Raw genomic sequence first — 15,828 nt, 5'->3', positions numbered from 1 at the left:
AAATGACCTGCACTTACAAACAACATGCTTTATATAACCATATATATATATATATACACACACACACCATAGAGCATAATAACATACAATTAAAAACTGAAATATGAACTAAAACTAACTTATTACAACCTCATTGAACTTCCAAATTCTTACAGGAATGTCAGAATTTTTTCAGCTACACATGCTTAGCTTGTATTGTAGAGAAAAGCAATACTCCTATACTATACTCAGAACTACTTAACATTTTATTAAACAGCACCAACTTCTTAATGCGATTATGAAACTAACCTCATTACCATAAAACTTAAACGTCATACTGTAAAATAATTGTGCTTCACAGACCTGGAAATGCTGGAGCTCTGTGTTGCTGCAGAATAAAAACGTTGTATCTCTTTGTCACGGGAAGGAAATCTGGCTGAAATGTTTTTTTCATGTTTCACATGGAAGGAAATGCATTCAAAAAAGGTTGTTTTGTTTACTAGAAAACACAACAGACCAAAGAATCCAAAGATCAAGTATGAACTAAAAGATTGAAAATAATGTTGTGACAAACCGGGGAGGTTTTATAAATATTTAATAAATACAAAGTTAATATCAGCAGCTGTCTTGATAACAAAAGCAATGTCAATGTGATTTGGCAAAAGAAAACTTTCTTCCCGTCACTGCACGAGACATTCTTCAAATCCCAACTCCTGTTACTGAGTGTTTGGAGGGTGGCTACCATAGTTGTGGGGCACATGCCGCCATGTTGAAAGAATAGTAAAAGGCAATAGTAAAAGTCCACACTGTGAGAGTTTACATCTCGGAGGATTGGCGGCAGCGATAATGAGTCTTGTTCGGAAACGTTACTGTGACATTCAGAGTCCAAACTGCTACGATAAGTCATCCATTAAGCATCAAAAACAATTAAAACATAACAGGACAAACATTCCAAATAAAACTTTTGTAATAAACAAAAAGTCGTGTGAAATGCAAACATGTGATGTGTACCACAACTTTCCGGACAGAATCCTTTTTTGTAATGTGCAGATAAAGTCTCTCAAAAGAACAGTGGTGTCAGCAGAACCGGCGGTGAGGAGTGTGCAAACTATAAGATGTTTAAAAAGGCATTTTGAGGACACAGTACAAAGTAAAGCAAAGATAAAAACAACATGCACGACGGCAACACTTCCATAAGTTCCAAACTCCAGCGGATCTTCTTTGTGTCAAACATTTTTGAATCGTGATCAAATAATCGTTCTGTGCTTAAATATTTTTGTTCAAGTCGGCAGCAGTTTTTGGCATCACAGTGTCAGTGTACACGGAGAAACCAGACGGCCTGGGATCAGTCTGCTGGAAACTGTGCAAGCGTTCAGTCAAACAACAAACAAGGGGAGCTAAAGACTTCAGCAGCAGCCTGAATCAGGTCCTTGTAGCGCTGCTGACTTTGACAGGGTTTTTTTTATTTTAGCACTTTGTCTCGACTCCAGGACGTACTTACAGCGGCGTTCCTCAGGGCTCTATTCGAGGCCCAGGGAGAAGTTTATCCCGTGGACGATGCCGATGATGATGGGTTGCCAGGCTACCAGGTATCTCAGCCAATCAAGAAGCTGCCCGTACAGGACGTGTGTCTTCTCCCAGCTGGTAGGAGGTGAACGAATTAAGGAGAGTGCTCTGATAGATTGTCAGTATTCTGATGAAAACACGTTTGCTGTTTAACACCCAGCGGGGCAAAGCATAACAATACTTTATATTCAAATTAAACACAGTATGCAAGCAGCAGTTTATTATTAAGTCTGCTGTCATAGTATAAAGAGCGTCAAAGTCCACATCGGGAGGCATTCGGGATGGAAAGATGGGTCAAACAAACACGGGAATTTGGCCCATAATGTAAAAAAAAAGTTATTTCAAATTAGAGAAATTGACTCTATTATTTAACAGGATTTTCTCTGTTTTTATACATTAAGTGCAAGGCCATAGCAAAAGTGGAAATCTGTAAATTAATATAATGGGACATTGTAGACTTCTTTTACAGTATTATTTTTCGAATGAATAAATGATAGAAAATTCTATGTAAAATACAAAAAATAAATCAATAAACAAACAAATCAATAAATCATATTACTAAATGTAAAAAATAAGGCAGCTTTAGATTTATTTATCATATAAAAAATACATTTCATTGATAAAAATCACTTTTTACAAATTGGAATTAAATGCTATTTATAGAAAACAGTTGTCACGAATGTTGTAAAAAAAATAAAATAAAAAAAAAAATAATATATATATATATTTTTTAAATAAAATAGAATTTTGAATCTAAACACTTTCCAAGTGTCGTGAATGTTGTAAACAGTTTTCTCCACATATTGAAGTATTGTCATGTTTCCAACCTCTCCTCTCTGCGTAAACAGCCTCTCCTGTCCTCTCCTCTCAGCTCTGTGTAAACAGCCTCTCCTGTCCTCTCCTCTCTGCTCTGTGTAAACAGATTCTCAGTGAATATTTGTCACGTGACCGTTGGTCTCAGCAGAATCAATCATGTCTTCAGTGTCTCTGAGGAGAATTTAATGTTTTTAACAGGATCTGGTTAGTGCAAACACTTTATTTTAAATGACACATGTAGAATAAAGAGATTCTGACACTAATATCAACATTTTAAAACAAGTATTGGTCACTTTTTATAACGGGAACTTTTAGAACCTATGATCCGTTCAAGGACCGTCAGAAAGTTCAAACTCTAACGACAATGCCTGTTTTTACAGTTTCTTTCTACGATAAATAGTGCTCAGGAAATCATACTTGAACTGGGGTTCAGAGGGTTAAAACTGTCGTCCCCAAAACAATGGGTTATACATCCATTTTCTATAAAAGGATACGGGTTGTTCATCATCCTCTTCAAGTCGACCTTCTCGTTGCAGTATGGACACGTCTGCTTCTTACCCACAATGCACCAGCCACGGATGCAGAACTCGTGGAATCTGAAGGGGCGGGGCAAGTCAAGGCAGGAACCCTGAAAATCTGAAGTTTCTGGTGGATGAGGTTTCAACAAGATCTAATATAAGACACGGCAAAATAATTAAACAGGGAAGTGTCAATTTTGTCCAAATAAAAAGCTCTGAATTCACACAATGAGCTAACAGTATGTCAGGAGAGGCCTCTGGAGTTAAACCGCTGAGTCATGTTGACTCATCCTCTGAAACAAAACATCCACTCAAGGCTTCTTGGAGCCTCTTCACTTAACAATGCAGTAACATTTACTGACCACCTGGGGGAGACAGACTCCACCATCTCTCACCTCGGCTACTTTTCTCTTCTGTGCAGCAACTACTGGAAATACAGGTACAGTACATCTCAAAAAATTAGAATATCGTGAAAAAGTTCAATATTTTTTGTCAATTATTTCAGAAAGTGAAACTCGTATATATTATATAGATTCATTACGCATAGAGTGAAATATTTCAAGCCTGTTTTTCTTGTAATTTTGATAAATTCGGTCTTACAGATAATGAAAACACAAAACCCAGTCTCTCAGAAAATTTGAATATTACATAAGATCAATAAAAAAAAAAGGATATTTTAAAACACAAATGTCAAGCTTCTGAAAATTACCTTCATTTCTATACACTCAATACTTGGTTGGGCTCCTTTTGAATCATGAATTAGTGCATTAATACTTGGTGGCATGGAGGAGATCAGCCTACAGCACCATGTTGCTTTTATAGCAGCCTTCAGGTCATCTGGTGTCTCTAGCCTTCCTCTTGACAACAGCCCATAGACCCCTATGGGGTTCAGGTCAGCCCAGTTTGCTGGCCAGTCCAGCCCAGTAACACCATGGTCATTGAAGCAGCTTTTGGTACCTTTGCCAGTGTGGGCAGGTGCCAAGTCCTGCTGGAAAATGAAACCAGCATCTCCTGGGAGCTTGCGGAAGCATGAAGACTCTAAAATGTCCTGCTAGATGGCTGCTATGTTGACTGTGGACTTCAGAAAACACAGTGGACCAACACCAGCAGAGGACATGGACCCAAACCACCACTGACTGACTGTAGACTCCAATACTGAACTTTTTCACAATATTCTAATTTTCTGAGACACTGAGTTTTGTGTTTTCATTAACTCTAAGCCAGAATCATCAAAATTACAAGAAAAACAGGCTTGAAATATTTCACTCTATGTGTGTATATATATATATATATATACTACCGGTCAAAAGTTTTAGAACACCCCAATTTTTCCAGTTTTTTATTGAAATTCAAGCAGTTCAAGTCAAATGAACAGCTTGAAAGGGTCCAAAGGTAAGTGGTGAACTGCCAGAGGTAAATAAAAAAAGGTAAGCTTAACCAAAACTGAAAAATAATGTACATTTCAGAATTATACAAGTAGGCCTTTTTCAGGGAACAAGAAATGGGTTAACAACTTAACTCTATTGAGTCTTGGGCTATTTTGTCCATTTTTGAATTCTTTTCATGTCTTTGTAAGTCATTTTGTGTCTTTTTTTGGTCCTTTAGTCCAACATAAAATGTGATTTTGAATCTTTTTTTTACTTTCAAAACACTATCATGCTCAATAAAGAATTTTAAATGTTGCAAATGTGCATTAATTTCAGAGTACACTGAAACATTAAATTGCATAATTTTCAATTAAATTCTGGAAAAGTTGGTGTGTTCTAAAACTTTTGACCAGTAGTGTGTATATATATATATATATATATATATATATATATATATATATATATATATATATATATATATATATAATGTATGAGTTTGACTTTCTGAAATGATTGACAAAAAAGATTGAACTTTTTCATGATACCCCAATTTTTGGAGATGTACCTGTAGATCTAACTCCTGTGGAGAGTGAATGCACTTATTGCCTCCGCCACGAGGGCTGAAGAGTGATAACAAGCCTGTTCTTCTGCAGGACTCGGCTCAGCTTTAGGATACATGTGTCCACAGGAGAGCTGGTAGGTGTCTTCTATAAACCCTTCCTCCTCGATGTCCACCAGGATCCTCTGACCGCACACGGCGCAGATATCGTTGGTGAGGCTCCTGCTGGGCATGCCTCCCTTGTTGTAGTACTGAAAACACACACACAGGGTCAACACAGGGCTGAAATATTACCTGTATTATAAAGTTTTTCTCATGAGGAATCAAACCCCGATTGTAGACGCCATGTAGTCAGAGCAGATTTCAGCAAAGTCTCGTCCCATGACGCCGTAGTAAAGGCCGTAGAACAGCATGATGACTCCGACATCCATCGAGTCCTCGGCCTTGATCCTGCACAGACAGACAGTAAAAACATTAGCAGTCACTTAGGAAGTGGAAATAATTGATGGGCATTGTCTTGCCAATAGAGCTCATATAAATGGTGCTTAACTGAGACATGTAGATAGACAGAGGTGTCGAGTCTGTGTATCTGAAAAGACTCTGCACGGCCTTATGGCCTCTTTATTAGGCTGTAAGTAAAGAGATCTACCACACAGCCAGCCAAAGGTCTGTTAACTCTTAAAGACCAGCTTTAGGGGCGCCGGACTCTCCTGTATTTATGTTGTGATTCTGAAGTTTTCTGATTATAGCACTCAGCATCAAGTGCCACACATCATTTTATTCAGGAGAACCTCAAGTTTTACTCATTTAAAATGAACTCATTCCCAATGAGCTTACAAAGAGTTAAGACAATCCCTTCATAGTTTGCTTCCTTGTGTCAGACTGTAGCCCCTTTCATAGTGCGGTCCCACAAATCCCCGCTATATTTCCAGAAAGATCTGTGCCAGCTTTTCGCCTCAGGGCGCTCATAGTGATCCTGCGAAGGCAAAGTGACATTCTGCCCTTTCATAGTGCAGTCTGGCATCCGGAACGAGTTGGAGGAGACGATAGTCAGAGCAGCAGGAGTTCTGCACAGTAGCACAGTACTAATAGCTACACTGTTAGCTCTGTAGCAGCACAGTGTGTATGTGCTGCAGCTGTATGTGTTCACTTAACGACCTCCGTTTGTTAAGAACAAGCAGCGGACACTCTGTGCACAGTTAGCATGCTGGTTTGTTTACAACAGGAGTGTCAAACTCTGGCCCGCGGGCCTAATTTGGCCCGCGGTGTAATTTTATTTGACCCGCGAGGCAATACCAAATTATTATATTATTATTGTAAATTAATGACATTGATGTGTTTTTTATTTGAAATTTGATTTTGCATGTCTGCACTATTTAGTTATATATTGTATGTTTATAAGCGTTGCTGGTTCCATATTTAATGTTAAAGCAAAACATGTTTGGTATATATTAAAAGGTTTATTTGTTCAATGTTGGCCCGCAATTTTATTCAAGTTTTAAATTTTGGCCCATTGTGTATTTGAGTTTGACACCCCTGGTTTACAATAAGCGGTGGCTGCATGTCGACCGAAGTGAACAGTGATTGGATGACTGTCGGACCAAGTGGGAGGTTTGTGTTAAGCCTGATTTCCACCGGGCGCGTTACTACAGCGTCACGTCAGCGTTGCGTATGCCGTTGCAAATAAAACACTCTAATCAATGAGAGCATTTCCACCGGGCACGCTGCGTAACGTTACAGCAGCGTCGCGTCAGCGTCTCTACGCGAGCATTAGGTAGGACTTCTATTTCTCTGCGAGACGCTGCCATCGCGTGAATCTCAACAGAGCAGATCACCAGACAGGAAGTCCGACTCAGAATCAGCGTAAAACACTTCCGCCCCTTTCAAAATAAAACACAATACGCAGTTCATGCAGCCTAAAACTACTTCACATCAACATTATGTTATGACCGGGGCACCAGATCAGCAATCAATCAATCAATCAATCAATCAATCAATCAATCAATCAAAGGGTCTCAGAGGATCGGCGACACGGACGACAAGAGGCTGATTGTTGAAGTGGAACATCATACAATCATTTATGACATAACATATTGTTTTTATAAGGATAGATGGTCAGATCAACAGATCTTTCACCTCAGAGAAGCAGAGTAAGCTGTTGGTTGTTGTTGTTGTTGTTGTTGTTTACTTTATACACACAGTTTATCCATAGACTGTATAAATAGAGTTTAAAGTTTATCACGGGAGCTTGCGGTCTCCCGTATGGTCAGGATTATCGCGTGATCTTGTTATCTCGCGTGTATACGACCGGCTCGCTAAGCTGACGTGCTGCTGCTGTAACGCGCCCGGTGTGAATCCCCAGTAAGACGTCACACGCGACGTCTCATATCCCGCTCCTCCCCGATGGTCCGTTCATAGTGGTCCCGCTTCCAACAGTCCCACCAATGTTCCTCCTCTGTGACTACCTCTGGAGGCGGAAAAATGGTGGGATCATTTGATCCCGGCATCCCGCTTCTGGCGCGTTCATAAAGGAGGCGAGACGTTACAGAGTCGTAAATATCCCAGCATGAAACGGCACTATGAAAGGGGCGAGTGACTCAACCACAACTCCTACAGTGAAGCGACTTCAGAAAACACGAGAGAGGAGTTTGATCCACTCGTTGTCGGCGGAGACTCGCCTGAAGAAGACGTTGAAGCCGAACATGGTGAACATGATGGCCAGGTAGCCGAGGACGCCCACTGCGTAGCTCAGCTTGTAGATCAACAAGAACCACTTGTACACCATCCTGAAAAAGAGAAAAGAAACACTTAGTAATGGTATCGTAATAATTGTTCTGAATCTATCTCTAACAACTAACAATTATTGCAGTTTTATGCATTTCCCATCTTCCAGGAGCCAAAATGAAGTATGTTTCTAAACGACATATTTAAAAAAATAAAAACTTTAACAATATCTCCCTTCATTTAAAAAAATGTGGCACAAAGGGTCAGGTGGGTGCACTTTTAAAAAAAACATCCTGATCCCAGATCCCTGAGGTGGACTCTGTACAGCTCGCACTGTTTTATAACAGATTTAAACAAAGTATTAGCTGTTAACCCTCTAAACCCCAACGAGCTGTTTCAGGGCGTTTTTGCCCTTTTAACATTTTCAATCACTGTGTTCTTGTGTTCCACTGCAATATATTAAATCCAGAAGTCCTGCAGCTCTGTGGAATCAGCACAATCATGGCTAGAAGTGGGAACAACTCAAACATGTCTTAGTGCAGAATAACACAGTTAGAATGACAGAAATCAGAAAAAGGTTGAAATTCTCTATAAACACTTCTCCACGTACCTATCCGTGTCCCAAATGACCACCACAAAATGACTAAAAAAGATGAAAAATGACCAAAAAAACCACACACACAAAGTGACTAAAAAAAGGCTTAAAAAACACAAAATGACCATGAACATTTTTCTCCACATGTTGAAGTATTGTCATGTTTCCTGCCTCTCCTCTCTGCTCTGTGTAAACAGCCTCTCCTGTCCTCTCCTCTCTGCTCTGTGTAAACAGCCTCTCCTGTCCTCTCCTCTCTGCTCTGTGTAAACAGCCTCTCCTGTCCTCTCCTCTCTGCAAACAGCCTCTCCTGTCCTCTCCTCTCCGCTCTGTGTAAACGGCCTCTCCTCTCCGCTCTGTGTAAACAGCCTCTCCTGTCCTCTCCTCTCGGCTCTGTGTAAACAGCCTCTCCTGTCCTCTCCTCTCTGCAAACAGCCTCTCCTGTCCTCTCCTCTCCGCTCTGTGTAAACGGCCTCTCCTCTCCGCTCTGTGTAAACAGCCTCTCCTCTCCTGTCCTGTCCTCTCCTCTCGGCTCTGTGTAAACAGCCTCTCCTGTCCTCTCCTCTCTGCAAACAGCCTCTCCTGTCCTCTCCTCTCCGCTCTGTGTAAACGGCCTCTCCTCTCCGCTCTGTGTAAACAGCCTCTCCTGTCCTCTCCTCTCGGCTCTGTGTAAACAGCCTCTCCTGTCCTCTCCTCTCTGCTCTGTGTAAACAGCCTCTCCTGTCCTCTCCTCTCTGCAAACAGCCTCTCCTGTCCTCTCCTCTCCGCTCTGTGTAAACGGCCTCTCCTCTCCGCTCTGTGTAAACAGCCTCTCCTGTCCTCTCCTCTCTGCTCTGTGTAAACGGCCTCTCCTCTCCTCTCCGCTCTGTGTAAACAGCCTGTCCTGTCCTCTCCGCTCTGTGTAAACAGCCTTTTTCTGTCCTCTCCTCTCTGCTCTGTGTTAACAGCCTCTCCTCTCGTCTCCTCTCCGCTCTGTGTAAACGGCCTCTCCTCTCCGCTCTGTGTAAACAGCCTCTCCTGTCCTCTCCTCTCTGCTCTGTGTAAACGGCCTCTCCTCTCCTCTCCGCTCTGTGTAAACAGCCTGTCCTGTCCTCTCCGCTCTGTGTAAACAGCCTTTTTCTGTCCTCTCCTCTCTTCTCTGTGTAAACGGCCTCTCCTCTCCTCTCCGCTCTGTGTAAACAGCCTCTTCTGTCCTCTCCTCTCCTCTCTGCAAACAGCCTCTCCTGTCCTCTCCTCTCTGCTCTGTGTAAACAGCCTCTCCTGTCCTCTCCTCTCTGCTCTGTGTAAACGGCCTCTCCTGTCCTCTCCTCTCTGCTCTGTGTAAATGGCCTCTCCTGTCCTCTCCTCTCTGCTCTGTGTAAACAGCCTGTCCTGTCCTCTCCTCTCTGCTCTGTGTAAATGGCCTCTCCTCTCCTCTCTGTGTAAACAGCCTCTCCTGTCCTCTCCTCTCTGCTCTGTGTAAACGGCCTCTCCTGTCCTCTCCTCTCTGCTCTGTGTAAACGGCCTCTCCCGTCCTCTCCTCTCTGCTCTGGTTTGGTCAAACACTTTATTTTAAACGACACATGTAGAATAAAGAGATTCTGACACAAATATCAACAATTTAGGCTTAAACTGAAACTCTAGTAGACACTTTCAAATTTTAAATACGCAAATAAAAAAACCACTCCTGCTAAGACAACCCAGTGATGAACATGGGGGAGTTTAAAGACCATCGTCAGCTCACCTCGGCGTCCTGCAGGACAGCGGCTTGCGAGTGGCTCTGAAGATGACATAGCTGGTGACGACGGAGAACATGCCCCACATGGACAGAAACCTCCACCAGTAGAGTTTGATGGTGAAGTAAAGAGGAACCACCCACATCTGGACAAGTGTCACCAGCTGAGGACGAGACGGACAGTTTAATATTATACTTTTAATCAACTTAAGACTCTTTTCTGTCCGTTGAGTTGGTTCCTTCATTCTATTACACAATAAAAATGAGTGTCATTGACATATACAGACATGGAAAAAAATATCAGACCACCATTGTTTTCTTCAATTTCTTGTTCATTTTAATGCCTTGTAAAACTAAAGGTACATTTGTTTGGACAAATATAATGATAACAACAAAAATAGCTGATAAGATAATTTAGTTTTGATAATTTAAGAGCTGATATCTAGACATTTTCCATGGTTTTCTTGAGAATAACCAAAATCATAATCAATAAAACCATGGAAAATGTCTAGATATCAGCTCTTAAATTAAACTCTTATCAGCTATTTTTGTTGTTATCATTATATTTGTCCAAACAAATGTACCTTTAGTTGTACCAGCCATTAAAATGAACAAGAAATTGAAGAAAACAATGGTGGTCTAATAATTTTTCCATGTCTGTATATGTAACTGGAACTGCCACCAGTAGTTATTTGTACCTGCACAGACACATCTCCTGCAAGCACCCAGATAAACCCAACACTACAGCTGTGTCCCAAAGTCAAGGAAGGATGCTCAAACGGCTGGATTTGAAGGATGCCAAAGTGTGTTCAAAGTCAACCAAAAACATATACATAAACAAATGCCAGAATATTAAGCTAAAGATAATAAACGTCATCTTGATACATTGCCGGTTAAGTTAATTAATGCCGTCTCAGTCGCTAAAGTTATTGTTAATTAATTTATATGCGTCCGATGATGATGTACTATGTGCAACTGTGCCATTCAGAAAGTTATACGTTTCTTTATTGTGTTTACAGGGACCGAAAGTCCGATATTATCCGTTATTGTTATTTATAATATATTATTATTGTACTGTACTGTAAAATAAAAAATAAAAAATCACAGAATATATTTCCATGATGAATTATGCTCCGCTGCTTTTATGAAACTAAGTAGCGGCCGAATTCAGCCAGGATCAGTTAAATATTCAGATATTAGATTCATATATATTCAGGTTTAATCCACTTTATGGTTTTTACTTGATAAATCGTGGAGATTCAACCTTAAAGCATCTTCTTCCATTTTTTACAAATATGTGTCAGAGTGCTGATGCCAGAGACACACTCATGTCGTGAACTGATTTTGAAATTACGGCGCTGAATTTATTTATGTATTTATTTATTTTTATTAAACTGATATGAACAGATACTAGAGGCCGAGAGCGGCGCTGAATTTAAGCAGGACGTCCAATTACGCAATGACGCACAGCTGCACACTCTGAAGGCTGTCCCATTTATGCGTTACACCAGTGAAAGGAAGGACTCTGGCCTCGCCTCTGGAGGACCCGACTCTGAAGGAAGGATCCTACCAAGGAAGGATCCTTGACATTGGGACACAGCTTACGCCATCACCACTCACGTTGTAGGAGCGGTGGTGCCGCTGCTTCCACTGCACCAGCACTATCTGAGCCACCACCAGCGTGGCGATGAGGATCAGCACCATCTCAGCGTGCATGGCCTCATGACCTCGGTGCTTCACGTGCAGACGCTCATGCTGCACCCTGACCAGAGAGGAAAACACAAACATAAGCCCCTTTCATAGTGCCTTACAAGGCAAAGTGATATTCATGCCCTTTCATAGTGCAGTCTGGCGTCACGGAACGAGGTGGGAGGAGACGACAGTCAGAGCAGTAGCACAGTGCTAATAGGCTAACAGTTAGCTCTGTAGCAGTACAGTGTGTATGTGCTGCAGCAACATGTGTTCACTTAGCGATCTCCGTTTGTTTACAACAAGCACCGGACAGTCTATGTACAGTAAGCGATGCCGGTTTGTTAACAATCAGTGGCTGACACCACGTGTACAGGTAGCATGCCGGTTTGTTTACAACAGAGGTGTCAAACTCTGGCCCGTGGGCCAAATTTGGCCCGCAGTATAATTATATTTGGCCCGCGAGGAAATACCAAATGACAACCAGAGCTGGCCCGCCGGTATTATACAGCACAAATAATACTACAAATCCCAGAATGCTCTGCTGGTGTTTTGTCTTGAACACAGTAGATCAGTGTGGAGCAAACTGAGCAACAATTAAAGTTGTCTTTATGCACTTTTTCTTGCTAGTCCAAGGTTTGAATGGTTGCACATTCATTGAAGGATTTTATTATTAGTCATTTGGTTTATTATTGTTATTTTATTCTCACATTTATTTTTAGCCTGTGGAAAAAGATTACCGTTAAATTTAAATTTAAAGAAGGCCGCATATAAAATAAAGGGACATATGATTTTTATTTAAATTTTATTTAAGAAATTAATGCCATTGATGTGTTTGTTTGTTTTATTTGATATTCGATTTTGCATGTTTGCAATATTAAGTTATATCAAGCTTTGCTTGTTCCATTTCGTTTGAACTTGTTTAGGTCAATTTTTTCAATAAATATCAATGTTGGCCCGCGACTTTGTCCAAGCTTTAAATTTTGGCCCACTGTGTATTTGAGTTTGACACCCCTGGTTTACAATAAGCGGCAGATGCTGTGCACAGTGATTTGATGACTCCAAGTGGGAGGCGCGTGTTAGACGTCAAATATCCCGTTTCGCCATAGTGGTCCCGCTTCCAATAGTCCCACCAATTTTCCTCCTCTGTGGCCTCTGGTGGCGGAAAATTGGTGGGATCATTTGATCCCGGTGTTGTGCCGTATTAAGCACCCCTGCCATGAAAAGCACCCCCTCGTCGCGCATGTGGAGAGGACGCTATAAACTACTACCAAACGGACATATATTACCCACAGATCTCTTATTCACGAGTAAATGTCAAAAAGGACTAAATGCTCATGTTTAATTTACTACAAATGACAACGTACACACAATGACAAAAATGATATTCTCATTCCATGTCACGTTCTGTTTAGCGTCCAGTTTTGTGTTAATGATTCATGTTTAAAGGCGCTCATGGATTCCACAATAGTCATACTTTCCCACAATCACAGTCACAGATAACAAATATCGGGTAAATGGTTATTGATGTCATTAATTAATAGCCTGCTTACTGTGTTGTCTTCCATAATATTTGTAAATATTCATTCATTCATTCATTACCATTAACCGCTTATCAGACTAGCCAGACTATCGCAGGGCTGACACATAGAGACAGACAATCACACTCTCATTCACACCTACGGGCAATTTAGAGTCCCCAATTGAACCTAAGTGCATGTTTTTGGACTGTGGGAGGAAGCCGGAGAACCCGGTGAGAACCCACGCTGACACGGGGAGAACATGCAAACTCCACACAGAAGAGCCGCAGGCGGGAGGCGAACCGGCGATCCTCTAGCTGTGAGGCGAGAGCGCTAACCACTACACCACCGTGTAGCCCTATTTGTAAATATATATAATATAAACTCCTAAGTATGTGTTTGTGTGAGTGTATATATATATGTAACAAGGCTAATATATAATATAAAATTGTATAGAAATATTGCAAATAAGATAGTTATTTAGTTTTCATTTCTTGTATTATATATATATATATATTTATATATATATAAATATATATAATCATGAATCGGTACTATGAAAGGGGCTACAAACAAAAACACAAACACAAGGAGAGTCAGAGTGAAGGGTGGGGGGGGGGGGGGGAGATGCAGCATGTCATGATAAACAGCAGTATTTATAATCATAAGGGTCATATTGTGGGTGTGTCCTGGTAAAGAAAGGTGCTGCTACTCACTTCCAGTTCTCTCTGTGGGTCATCTTCAGCAGGTCGTCCTGAAATACAGAGGACAGGGACAGAAATAGCAGCTGTGGGTCTCACTGGGCACTTTAATATAGGTTAACACCAGTTATGAAGCTAAATGACATGCATAGATTCAGTTTAATCACATATTAAAAATGTTATATATAGTTAAATAAGGCGTGTGTTGTCTGTGTGTTGCCACGTCCCGACAGTATTGACAGCTGAGCTAGCTGCGTTAGCCACCTTTGACGGCTTTTTATGCTTAATTTAGACGCTAAACATCTCATTAGTCAGGGTTTACAGTGTGAGAACAGCTGTGGTGTGAGGTGTAGTTCACTCACCTGGGGGTGCACACCCGCCATGCTCCGTTTTCCTGATCAGGTACCAGTGTAAGCTAGCCGCTGTGACAGCAGCAGCTCCCCGCTGACAGCTGCTCTGCGTCCGGCTACGGGAGGCCAGGAGGGCCAAAACTCTCCACGCGAGAAAATCCAACCCTCTTCTTCTTCTTCTTCTTTGTGTTGTTTTATGGCGGTTGACAAACAACTTTTTGGTGTATTACCGCCACCTACTGATATGGAGTGTGGACCGGGACTTTACACATTCCTGAGTTTAACTAAATAATAATAAAATAATAATAATAAAAATTAATTAATTAATTAATTAAAAAAAAAAAAAAGGAAATCCAACCCTCGGGTAGGCTTCTTCTTCTTCTTCTTCTTCTTTGTGTTGTTTTATGGCGGTTGACAAACAACTTTTTGGTGTATTACCGCCACCTACTGATATGGAGTGTGGACCGGGACTTTACACATTCCTGAGTTTAACTAAATAATAATAAAATAATAATAATAAAAATTAATTAATTAATTAATTAAAAAAAAAAAAAAGGAAATCCAACCCTCGGGTAGGCTTCTTCTTCTTCTTCTTCTTTGTGTTGTTTTATGGCGGTTGACAAACAACTTTTTGGTGTATTACCGCCACCTACTGATATGGAGTGTGGACCGGGACTTTACACATTCCTGAGTTTAACTAAATAATAATAAAATAATAATAATACAAATTAATTAATTAATTAATTAAAAAAAAAAGAAGAAAAAAAAAAAAAAAAAAGGAGAAAGTACATAAATTATATTCTCTCTATTAATCTTGTTCTCCTAAAATACTGTAACAAAAAGGAATAACATTTCTCCTCTGAACTTCTTTGTAAAAGATCCCGTAAATCAAAGTTCAACTTAATTTCTTTAAGGTTCAATATCAGTTCCCTTCTCTCCTGATCATACTTCTGACAATAAAGCATCACCTCGGGTAGGCTGAGCTCATTTCATAGACTTAACCTGCTCTTTCTGTGAAGGACACCCTGAAGATGTTTTTCCATTTATTTTGTTCTTGCCCTTTCTCAACGAAATTCATTAGACACTTTATTTTAAACGACACATGTAGAATAAAGAGATTCTGACACAAATATCAACAATTTAGGCTTAAACTGAAACTCTAGTAGACACTTTCAAATTTTAAATATGCAAATAAAATAAAACTGCTTATTCCCTCTGATCACAATTACCCTGTCCAATCTATCTTTTGTATTGTATTGTTATTAATTCTGTGTATTTTATTGTATTTTATTGCTGAATCTTTTCTATCTTTTTTGTACGGTGTCCTTGAGTGCCAAGAAAGGCGCCTCCAAATACAATGTATTAGTATTATTATTATTATTATTATTATTAAAAAACCACTCCTGTTAAGACAACCCAGTGATGAACATGGGGGCGTTTATAGACCATCGTCAGCTCACCTCGGCGTCCTGCAGGACAGCGGCTTGCGAGTGGCTCTGAAGATGACATAGCTGGTGATGACGGAGAACATGCCCCACATGGACAGAAACCTCCACCAGTAGAGTTTGATGGTGAAGTAAAGAGGAACCACCCACATCTGGACAAGTGTCACCAGCTGAGGACGAGACGGACAGTTCAATATTATACTTTTAATCAACTTAAGACTCTTTTCTAACCGTTGAGTTGGTTCCTTCATTCTCTTACACAATAAAAATGAGTGTCATTGACATATA

The 15,828-nt window shown here is 40.6% G+C and overlaps 1 protein-coding gene across 1 annotated transcript; it reads right to left on the bottom strand.

Moving 5' to 3' along the window:
• Positions 1–557: 557 nt before the first annotated feature.
• Positions 558–14,437, bottom strand: rnf175 (ring finger protein 175). The gene is made up of 9 exons (XM_059355449.1): positions 14,108–14,437; positions 13,761–13,798; positions 11,456–11,597; positions 9,845–9,999; positions 7,484–7,591; positions 5,135–5,255; positions 4,923–5,056; positions 2,856–2,957; positions 558–1,620 (listed from the first exon to the last, which is right to left on the bottom strand). Exons 1-9 carry the CDS (start codon positions 14,126–14,128, stop codon positions 1,500–1,502), a joined length of 942 nt encoding a protein of 313 aa, XP_059211432.1. The 5' UTR covers positions 14,129–14,437; the 3' UTR covers positions 558–1,499.
• Between the last annotated feature and the right edge of the window lie 1,391 nt (positions 14,438–15,828).

This window comes from Centropristis striata, chromosome 17 (genome assembly GCF_030273125.1).
Source record: "Centropristis striata isolate RG_2023a ecotype Rhode Island chromosome 17, C.striata_1.0, whole genome shotgun sequence".
Classification (NCBI taxonomy): Eukaryota; Metazoa; Chordata; class Actinopteri; order Perciformes; family Serranidae; genus Centropristis; species Centropristis striata.
The sequence above is the reverse complement of the archived record's forward strand: the minus strand, read 5'-3'. Positions and strand labels throughout refer to the sequence as shown.